Source organism: Cucurbitaria berberidis (genome assembly GCF_010015615.1).
Source record: "Cucurbitaria berberidis CBS 394.84 unplaced genomic scaffold K460scaffold_3, whole genome shotgun sequence".
Taxonomy (NCBI): domain Eukaryota; kingdom Fungi; phylum Ascomycota; class Dothideomycetes; order Pleosporales; family Cucurbitariaceae; genus Cucurbitaria; species Cucurbitaria berberidis.
Genome location: NW_024468937.1, coordinates 5903025 through 5913102, shown reverse-complemented (window position 1 = coordinate 5913102; position 10078 = coordinate 5903025). Strand labels below are relative to the sequence as shown.

Genomic DNA, 10078 nt, shown 5'->3' with positions numbered 1-10078 from the left:
TAGTCAGCACAAGTATCAAGAGGTCATATGAAACACAGTCTCGACATTCGTTCTGGTCGACCAGTGCTTGCAGAAATGCCCCCTTGCATATCGCGCGTATTGCGCGACCCCCCTTGGCATAGGAATGCCGTTCTCCTACCCATAAATACGTTCGCGAGCGTCAAGCTTGCTCTTTACTCTCTTCATTCTCTCTTTTGCTCCGTCAGCTCACTGAGTCACTGACACTCATTACGCTCGCCCTTGTCGATCCTTGAGTATCTCCGCACCTGTTTCGTTCGTTGCAAGAACAGCTCGATTATTTATTTTCTGCCCCTGGTTTTTGTGTTTTTTGCTTCCACTCTCGTTCTCACGCCCCCGATCCCGTTTCTCTAGCTTTTGAATCGACCCTCGGTTCCTCCTGCGACCATGAAAGCCTTCGGCTACTTGCTAGCTGGGGCGGCTTTGCTCCCAGACTTCGTTCTCGGTAGCCTTAGTCCCGCTCCGCATGCCAATCTGCCTAATGGTTGGAGGTATAAGGGATGTTATGCGTAGGTCTTCTCTTCTACTGTAACTGTGATTAGGCCTGACATATCACAGCGACAAACCTTTCGATCATCAAGCCGCAGACCATCCCAACCTCGCTGCCAGGGGTGCCGCCGCCATCTATCGTCGTGCCTTGGGCGGATATTTCTATCAAACGAGACTGAATGGCGGATCCCATTGCATCAGTCAGTGTACTGCGATGGGATACAAGTATGCCGCTACCAATGACAACCAGTGCTGTACGCTCTCTACTATTTCCTTACTGCTCCAAAACAGCCACGTAATGTCTAACGATCTACTCAGGGTGCGACAATGCCATCGCCTCCAACGGCACCAGTACCACCGCCCCTGCATATGGTGTACCGGATCCGGACAACACTTTGTGCCAAACTCCCTGCAGAGGCAATAAACGTGAGGCCTGCGGTAACTATCCTTCGGGCAGCAACAACACTCATCGTCTGTCGCTTTACGAATACTTTGTAAGTCATCTCTTTGCGTTGAACGCCTGTGTGCTTAAGATCAAAAATTTGTACTTTCGTTTTCTTTTCTACTACCGGAATACGACTCGAAACTACGACACGGTGGGGGAGGAAAGGTGTATGGAATACCATGGGGTGGAGGCCAATGGTGAAGGGGCAAGAGGAGGAAATGTTCCCGCTGCGCTAGATGGTCTGTGGGAAAGAATAGTACTGGTGAGAGACCGTATTGCAGGAATACTATTAGTCCTTCACGACTCACTCAAACGATACCATGCATGTCTTTCTGAATTTAAAGATACAAAAAGCACAAGTTTACAGCTGTCTAGACTGTATACACGATAAGTCATGACCCAGTGACTGAACATGCAACGATGCCAACGATCCCCAGCATTGTCACACACTGCGCAGCTCACAGAGTTCACAACTTACTCCTCGCAAAGATGAGGTTGCTAAGTGGGACAGCACAGTAAAACCATCAGAGATTCAAATGAACGTTAATTTGTCTAAAAATTGGCAAATATGGGCAGGAGTGAGACATTAGGATGCGAACAATATGCTAAAATTCACTGAGAATAGGACGAGTGGACGGCATGGCGGCAGCCTGAAGTTTTTAACGCCCGGAGATGATGATTAAATTTGCCTTACGTAATAATAATAGCTTCATAGCTACTGTGCCACACGCGTAGCTCACTATATATCCTGTAGCTGCCCGCTCCCAACTTGAAATTGCCCATCACACCGTTGTTTCCTTCAAAATCGCTCACAGCATTACCTTCTCACTACCCCATTCTCGAAACTTCTTCCTGTTGACACCTCTCATTTTCAGCACACTCTTTCTTGTTCCAGCTCTGCCTCTTATTCTATTTCATCTAAACTCAAACCTCAAACGAAGAGCTCCGATTTACATAAACCAAGCCCCTAACGCAAACTCTGTTCACACGGTGGGTCATGGCTAGCACTCCAAAGTATGAAATCGGAATCACTGGAAGCAGCGAGTCTAACACAGACGTCGAATTAAATGTCTCTGTAGGCGACAAGCACTTTCGCATCGACCTTTTCACCGCAAATTTTGAAGCCGATCCAAAATTGCTAAAGACATACCTGCGTCATGTTGAACAGTCTGATCCAACGTATATACCACATTTGCCTGAGGATCCTGATTTGGATGAATTTATCGATCCTCTTGAGGAATTCTACGACTGGGCCACGGAACCTTTTGCTGAGTTATTCCGCGAAATCCCGCCTTTGAATCGAACTCGATTGTACACGCTCCAAGACTGCCTGTTTCCTGAACAGTTCGTATATACCCTGCAGGTGGATGGCGATGAGTTGGTTCCAGTCCAGCGCGATGGATGCCCAAATCGTCGTTTGGTTGGTGTGCTACTTCCTGCCTCCAAAACCCTCGACAAGTCTACGCTCCCAGTCTATCGTCCTAAGGATATCCACGTGCGGCTTAACGACGATGCAGTTGCCTTACCACCAAACCCCCGTAAGGTGTATATCAAGGGAAAGGATGTCAGCTTTTTTAAGCAGATACTGGCAGGAGACATTGGCATGACCGTTACAGAGCTTGCTACCTATGCCAAAATTCATTCGGCAGAGCTTGGAGAAGACGTGCGCATTTCCCGTCTTCTCGGGGTAGTAGAAGATGAGCACACATCAAGGATCGTTGGACTACTACTGTCGTATATCGATTGCGAGAACACGACACTGTCATGTGCTGCATATGCTAGCGAGCACATTTTACGCGAAAGATGGCTGAAACAGATAACGCATTCTTTAAAAGAGCTTCATACACACCAAATCGTCTGGGGAGATGCAAAGCCTGACAACGTTCTTATCGACGTGCATGATGACGCATATTTGATTGACTTTGGTGGTGGTTACACAAATGGTTGGGTAGACAAGGAGTTAATGAATACTCAAGAAGGCGACTTGCAGGGTCTTCAGCGCATTACGGCATATCTCGCTAGATTGTCTGTATGATGATAATATAGCTACTTCGAAACTGAACCTGACCAGTCTCGTGGTTTATTAGAGAACCATATGTAGTACTCACGGGATTAACTAGCCAAGTTATTATTTTATTTGAGTTACGGTCAGCTTCACTCTAGATTCACATATTCGAAGTTCTTGTAACGCTCCGTGACCATTATTTTCTAACTAGCTAAATCACAGCTACATCAGATCATTTGCCATGGTCTCATATCGGAGAAAATATACATAAATCTCAAGCGTTTGGAGGTATAGTTAGCCGCTCTTCGAATCCCATCGGTGTCTACGAGGTCCTTTTGCTGTGCCACCGACACGAACAAAATGGTGAAACGGAATGATCCGCCATTAATCAGTCTTCGTCTCGATAAACGGCCACCTCACTTCATTATGCTACGCCGCCGACACCAATGGTGGTTAATATTGGAAGATTGGTAACGATGGTGTCGCTAGACCGCCTTTCAACATATCAAAAATCTCCCGGTATTCATTCAATTCAGATCCTTGCGCAATCTCCTCAATGCTCTTTACGTTGTACCACTACTTTAATCCATTACATCTTTCTCGCACTGTACCATGTGCGGCCGCCAGTACAGAGTCTACCGTTGCAGGCATCGCGTCTTGATGCCTAGCATTATATATTGCTCTCAGGCGAGAATCAGTTCCAGAACTGTAAGGCAAACCATGTGCGGCCAGGACAGGACTGTCACCGAGGTTGCCGATCCAGACCTATGCGGGGATATTGATTACTATCAGAGGCCCTTGTGAAGTAGGGCTGGCACTGTCACATATGCGATTACGACAACCGTCCCAATACCTCCTATACTTTTCAGAATCGGTACATGATCTACAAAGAACCGACTATATGCAACCATCCTGTCTGTATCACACGCTGCAGGTACTCCTGAAATCAGCTTTGCGACGCAAAACTTGATATTGAATAATATTCCGCTTGTCTCGAGTTAGACAACGGTTATATTGTTTATAAATGACGACAACGAGTTACGTAAAGCAAATTACGTGTTCAAGGGAAATAAAAGATCTCATTGGAGGAGTACATAGAGAAACATTTGTTGTGTTGCTCAAAATGGTTGGCGTCTATCTTACTTACTTCCTCCCTTAGTTTTGTATGTTTGTCCTCTCGCCTTTAGATTTATATCCTTCTTGCATTTCTCTCTTGTTTAGCTTCTTACCTCTCTCTGTATCTCTTATTCCAGATTATACTGCGTTCAATCGCGTAATACTACGACATGCAGTTTTGCAATATAGCGCTCCTTAGCTATTAAAGAATCCAGTTGTATGAACTATTACATCTATCTCGTACCTGCGACGAATGAGACCCTGATTGTTCCTCGGTGGAGCGTCCGGTGGTTTTGCTACTTGAACGATTTGTATAGTGACATGCTCACTGAAGGCAGTCATTCTAATTGATAGACAGGGTTCTTGTGTTACTAGGGGGTTTCCAACAATCGGGACGCATGCCACTGCTCAATACTTCGTCTGATAACCTCGTGCGAGCCTTACGGCCTGTATCCGCCAGGTTATGCTGCAGATCAAATTGTGTATAATCGAACGTCAAGCAACCGCGGAAACAGTAGGGCCAATTTGAGTGTGGACGCTTGCCAGAAGGGTCTATGATAGACAGCACTGAGAATTAAAGGGGAGATGGTGTAGAATAGGAAAGATTGAAGACTTTGGAGATCGACTGGCAGACAAATGGGCTATACCCGAATTAGCTTGGTGCGAATTAGATCCAGTCTTACTCTCCACCCCTCCACCTTTCTACGTTCTGTTACGATCTCACGTGCAGTAAATCTTAAAAGGCACTATCATACCTCCCATTTTTTCTAATCTCGTCACATCTGCAAATCTGTCTTCCTTGCCCAAGCTTACTTACATCAATCAAAAACAGCAACAACCATGGCCGACTACCCACGCCCCGACTTTATTCACGAAGACCTTACATGGACCTCTCTTGATGGCCCATGGAACTTCCTGTTCGACGACAACGATGTCGGCTTAACGCAAGGCTGGCATCTGAAGGGCCTCCCAGCTGAAGTTCCTGTGAACCCAACCAACACCAACAGCGCTGAGAATACCGAAGCGCAAAGCATCACGGCTAAAATCGCGACCGGAACTCAAGATTTATTGCAAGGCAACCAATTTTCAAGACACGAAGCTGTAGTGCACAAAAAAAGAGACATTCAAGTTCCATATGTGTTCCAATGCCCCGCTTCTGGAATCAACGACAAGGGTGTGCACGAGGTGTTGTGGTACGAGCGAGACGTCGCCGACCTACGTAAAGACGAAAGTAAAGCCGCTGGTAACCGTGTGATATTGAGGTTTGCAGCGGTAGATTATAAAGCGAAAGTCTGGGTTGGTGGCCATTTCCTCGGTGGTCATCGTGGCGGCCATGTTCCGTTCGACATTGACATCACCGATGCGTTTGCAAGTGGCACTGTTCAAAGACTTACTGTAAGAGTTTTCGACTCGGCACATGACTTGTCACAACCTCGGGGCAAACAATATTGGAAAGCACAGCCGGAGAGCATCTTCTATACACCAAGTGGAGGTATTTGGCAGAGTGTATGGCTTGAGCTCGTGCCTGGTGTGAGGGTTGGGGACGCGAGCGCAGGAACCGTGCTGAGGAGTAATGACATCGAAAGTGGGCAGTTGCACGCCAGTGTCAAAATACTAGGGCGACCTGCTGGGTACGATTACAGCGTAGAGCTTGAAGCTAGCCTAGGAGGTATCCTGGTGAGCAAGACTGATAAAATCCAACTCCCGCGCGACTCAAACACCGTGTCGCTTACGGCAAACATGCGGCTCTCCGACGAGCAGACATCGCATTTACCGAACGGAGTTATAGAGAACACGCCATTAGGGGACGACTCCTGTTGGCTCAAGGGCGTTGCGCTATGGTCGCCCGAACATCCAACTCTGTATGATCTCGTCATTCGCCTCTACGACTCCGCCGGCAACCCGATAGACACAGTAAAAGTTACTACGGGTATGCGCTCTTTGCATTGGGACACGAATACCTTCCGGCTCAACAACCGCCCCTATTTCCAAGCGCTATTTCTCGACCAGGGTTACTGGCCCGAAACATTCATGACGCCGCCCTCTTCAGACGATTTGAAGAAAGATATCGAGCTGAGCAAGCGCATGGGTTTCAACGGCTGCCGCAAACACCAAAAGGTGGAAGATCCGCGATTTCACTACTGGGCCGATCGTCTCGGCTTCCTGGTATGGGGTGAGATGGCGAATGCATACGCTTTTAGTGCAGAGTATATGGAGAGGTTTGACGCGGAGTGGCGGGAAGCAGTAATGAGAGATCGAAATCATCCATGTGTGGTTGCGTGGACGCCGGTGAATGAATCATGGGCCTACACTGACCTGGCCGGAAACAAGCAACAACGAGATCACATCCGCAGCCTATATTTCGCGACAAAGGTCCTCGATCCGACAAGGCCCGTCAATGATAACTGCGGATGGGAACACGTCTACACCGACCTGACTACCTTCCACGACTACTCTGATGGCGACCTGCTTACCAAAACTTGCTCCACATTACCTGGCATCCTGGCGCCAAAATCTAATCGACCAATTTTTCTCCCCCTAATTGAGTCTTCTGACCCCGGCTCATCGCATCAAGAAGGCGCACCAATTCTCTGCACAGAGTTCGGCGGGATAAATATTGCACGCTCGGCCGCCGACAAGGACAGGAAACGAGACTGGGGCTACACCACCGCGACCTCCTCCAGCGACCTACTCACGCGCATCGAGAAGATGATGACAGGGATAGTCTATGGAGGCTATATATGCGGGTTTGTGTACACGCAATTGACGGATATAGAGCAGGAGGTGAATGGGTTATATACGCCGGAAAGGCAGGAGAAATTGGATGCGGGGGAGGTGAGGAGAATTGTGGAGGGTGTCAAGGAGAAGTATACTGAGATGCATAAATAGCTTCTTGTATGGGGATTAGTGAAGTTCGACATAATCATATGACCCTTCAAGGATATGACTGCTCAGAGCTTACCAGATCTCGAAGTAGAAGTCGCGGAGGTCGATTCTCACAGTAGGAGTTGAATCAAGTGTAATGCAAGTCTATTGTATTCTATAAGGCGTCATGTCATCGCCTTTGATGTATCTTCGTGTTGAAGGAAGTGCACTCGTGGCTATCTATCCGTTCCTCAGCCAATAGCCAATGACCATGCTTCATACAAGTTTGCCTTGATGCATGTTTAAACCACGCCCAGGCATTCCATCCCTAAGTCCCCAAGATGCCACTACGCTATGAAGTGAAGCAAGATGCTAGAAACGCTAGACCCAAGGAGAACAATCGTTCTCGAGGATGCGAGATAGGATAAACACAAGGAAAAGGGTATCGTCCGTAAGAAATCCGTAATAACTCCTCCGATCGTAGTCATGTTCCAACTCAGTGCAACTACTAACCGCCGTATTTCACTCCGTTTCTCAAATACCGAGCATCCTGGTCTTCAATACGCGGTCGCTCATCTCTCAAAGGAACGTAGTCATGGGCTAGTGGAGCGCGTCTCTCATACATCCTATTATCAGGCATGTAAGCACGAGTCGCCTCCTCAGCGGGTACTTCATAATGTGTACCTCTCACCTCGCGCATAGGCAATCGGCGAGCTGGCATAGGGATGTATGTATAACCATTGGGGTCAATCGGATATGACCGGACAGGCAGATGTGGACCTCTGCCGCTGGAAGGAGGTCGGTGTGGACTAGATGTTAGATCTATAACCTGTTGTGGAAGTTGTGCCCCGGGACGATTGCGCGTATCCATGGAGTGATATGAGAGCGGTTGAGGCGGGCCGCCTTGGTAGGTGGTTGCGCGGGAATACACCTCATCCTCGCGATACACCGGTCTCAGTCGCTTGCTGTTCTGATCAAATGGAGCTTCTCTATTGTCTGAGAAAGTAGGAAAAGCTTTCCGTTTGGAAGAGTGCAACTCAGGACATGCTCTGGATGGAGTATTTTGGTCTTGGAAAGGCCATTGACTCTCTGCAGCATGTCGTGGTGAGGTCAGATCGACAGTCTCACGCTCAACAGAAGGAAGAACAACATCCTGTTCTGAAGGACGTCTGGTGTGTGCTGGTGGCCTGTCAAAAGGACTGAGTCGAGATTGGGGTTGTACATATCCTTCTGGCGCGCGCTGTGGAGCGACGCGGCGCGGAGAATCATACTCTACCCTTGGACGACCACGAGAATCACCAATGGGTTGGAGCTATGCATGTTAGCTGATGACAAGGGGTCGTGAAGGAATACTGTGATGTCAAGCTCTGGAGCTTGACCCTCCAAGCACTCACGTGATATAGTCGCCCATCCATCATGACGGGCGCGCTTCTCGGACCAGCCTGAGATGCTGCGGGTCTCGTTCGCCTGTCAGGGTAAGTGGCAATCTAGGCGTGTTTTTGATTTTTTGCGTGTCTTCACTTACGAATCCACTGGCCTACTATGAGCGAGTTGGAATGCCTCACCCAGCGACGGCGGACGTGACTCGGGATTGGGTATGAATTGGCGAGCCGGCCGATAAGACTGTTGTAGGACAGGGCGACTATGTGAGGTTCCAGACAAAGTGGTAGGCCGGGGGGCCGGGGTATAAGGCTGAACAACAATGGTTCTTCTTGGTACTTGTCTCCTATTATGAACATCGATGCGTGGATAGTCAGCATAGCGCTCGGGCTGTAAGTCTCGTGCAGTGGCACGACTAGACACGATCTCCATGCTCTGTTCACGTTCATCAGGAGTGGAAAGCGAACCATCGTCGCTAGACACATCATCGTCATCGTCAAGAACAATGACCTCGCGGAAAGTCTCCTCGACTTCATTGCTCTGCTCGCCGGCCTCGTCTCGCCACTCTTTGAGCTTGGCAAGGGAGACATGCTCCACTTTCGACCTGGCTTCCATCCAACCACCAGATTTGAGGAGCTTGTCATAGTCTGTATAAGTATGGCGGATATGAGCGACGACAGCAAGTTGAACTCTACGAGCCAACGAGAGTTCTTTCGCATTACCTACCCTGTTCGTTCCCTATACCTCGTAAGCGAGCTACTCACTACTTAGATTGTCAGCTATACCTCTTGGAACGCATGGTTGACAATGGACGACAAGTCTGCTTCGGGAATTTTGGGGAACATCTCCCGAACAGCACCGTGAATATAGTCCTTGGTTTCTTTCTCCGTAGTAGGACGTCCATGAAGAAGCTGCCGCGACGAATAGTCCTCCACACGTTGAGCAATCCAATTTGTCCTGTCGCGGGCTCTGGCCTTTCGAAGGCCATGCGCTTCATCATATGTGTAGCCAAACTTGCTGCATGCCAGCTGGATGATTTCGAGGGGGAAATGATGCCCAACTCGGTGGACGTGGTGCGACAACTTCTCGGGGTCTGTATGCATCTTATTCTTCGGTTTCGCCTGTGCTGTTGTTAGTGAGGGTTTCGCTAAGGATTGGTGGGCATAGTGTTGACCGAAACAATGTGCACGTCAAGGTTGCGCTGTCGGCACTGCTCTTTGCACCATTCTGTGAAGTCCGGGTGTCCGGCAGGAATAAAGCCAAACCCTGTGGGTGCATTTGAGGCATATGTCAGCTGTGTTGAGGTCAGTACAGGTTTGATGATGTGATGAGGCGACGACGGACGATCGAGTGAAGCTTCTTCTTCTCTTGCGTGACGGCTTCTAGCACGATCTTGTACGGCTTCTTCTTCTTCAGCGCAGCTCGCGACTGCTCAAGCGTGATGCTGCGCCGTGGCGCGTGTGTCGGGCGCGCAGGATGTACTCTTGTCATGATGCACTTGTGTGGCGATGTCCATAGATTCGCAGCGGAGCGTGATATGACAGACTGGTTGAAGTAGAGTTTGAATGTTGATTATGTGGCCTCAGACTGCGCGGTTAGTAATTAGTAGGAGCGGTAGTATATCTACAAGTGAAGTGCAGTCGCGCAGATACGTCTATAGAGCGCCTACAGGCCCCAGTTACTGCAGAGAAGAGCAGGCGGGGTGAAGGGTGCGGGTGGAGTGAACAGGAAGCGCTTGGAGATGACGGATAGCGGCATCC

The 10078-nt window shown here is 48.9% G+C and overlaps 4 protein-coding genes across 4 annotated transcripts; 3 read left to right on the top strand and 1 right to left on the bottom strand.

Annotated features, from left to right (window-relative positions):
• Positions 1-126: 126 nt before the first annotated feature.
• On the top strand, positions 127-1542 carry K460DRAFT_396046 (uncharacterized protein; the record flags this gene model as incomplete). Its single annotated transcript, XM_040936081.1, has 5 exons — positions 127-527; positions 577-761; positions 826-1001; positions 1041-1214; positions 1417-1542. Exons 1-5 carry the CDS (start codon positions 406-408, stop codon positions 1540-1542), a joined length of 783 nt encoding a protein of 260 aa, XP_040789282.1. The 5' UTR covers positions 127-405.
• A 195-nt stretch (positions 1543-1737) lies between these two features.
• K460DRAFT_367460 (uncharacterized protein) lies at positions 1738-3102 on the top strand. The gene has a single exon (XM_040933582.1). It carries the CDS (start codon positions 1950-1952, stop codon positions 2985-2987), a length of 1038 nt encoding a protein of 345 aa, XP_040789281.1. The 5' UTR covers positions 1738-1949; the 3' UTR covers positions 2988-3102.
• Positions 3103-4801: 1699 nt separating this feature from the next.
• Positions 4802-7258, top strand: K460DRAFT_128969 (glycoside hydrolase family 2 protein). The gene has a single exon (XM_040926669.1). It carries the CDS (start codon positions 4914-4916, stop codon positions 6960-6962), a length of 2049 nt encoding a protein of 682 aa, XP_040789280.1. The 5' UTR covers positions 4802-4913; the 3' UTR covers positions 6963-7258.
• K460DRAFT_367455 (uncharacterized protein) lies at positions 7088-10026 on the bottom strand. Its single transcript, XM_040933581.1, has 6 exons — positions 9663-10026; positions 9493-9612; positions 9104-9439; positions 8464-9056; positions 8333-8405; positions 7088-8250 (listed from the first exon to the last, which is right to left on the bottom strand). Exons 1-6 carry the CDS (start codon positions 9807-9809, stop codon positions 7447-7449), a joined length of 2073 nt encoding a protein of 690 aa, XP_040789279.1. The 5' UTR covers positions 9810-10026; the 3' UTR covers positions 7088-7446.
• Positions 10027-10078: the final 52 nt, after the last annotated feature.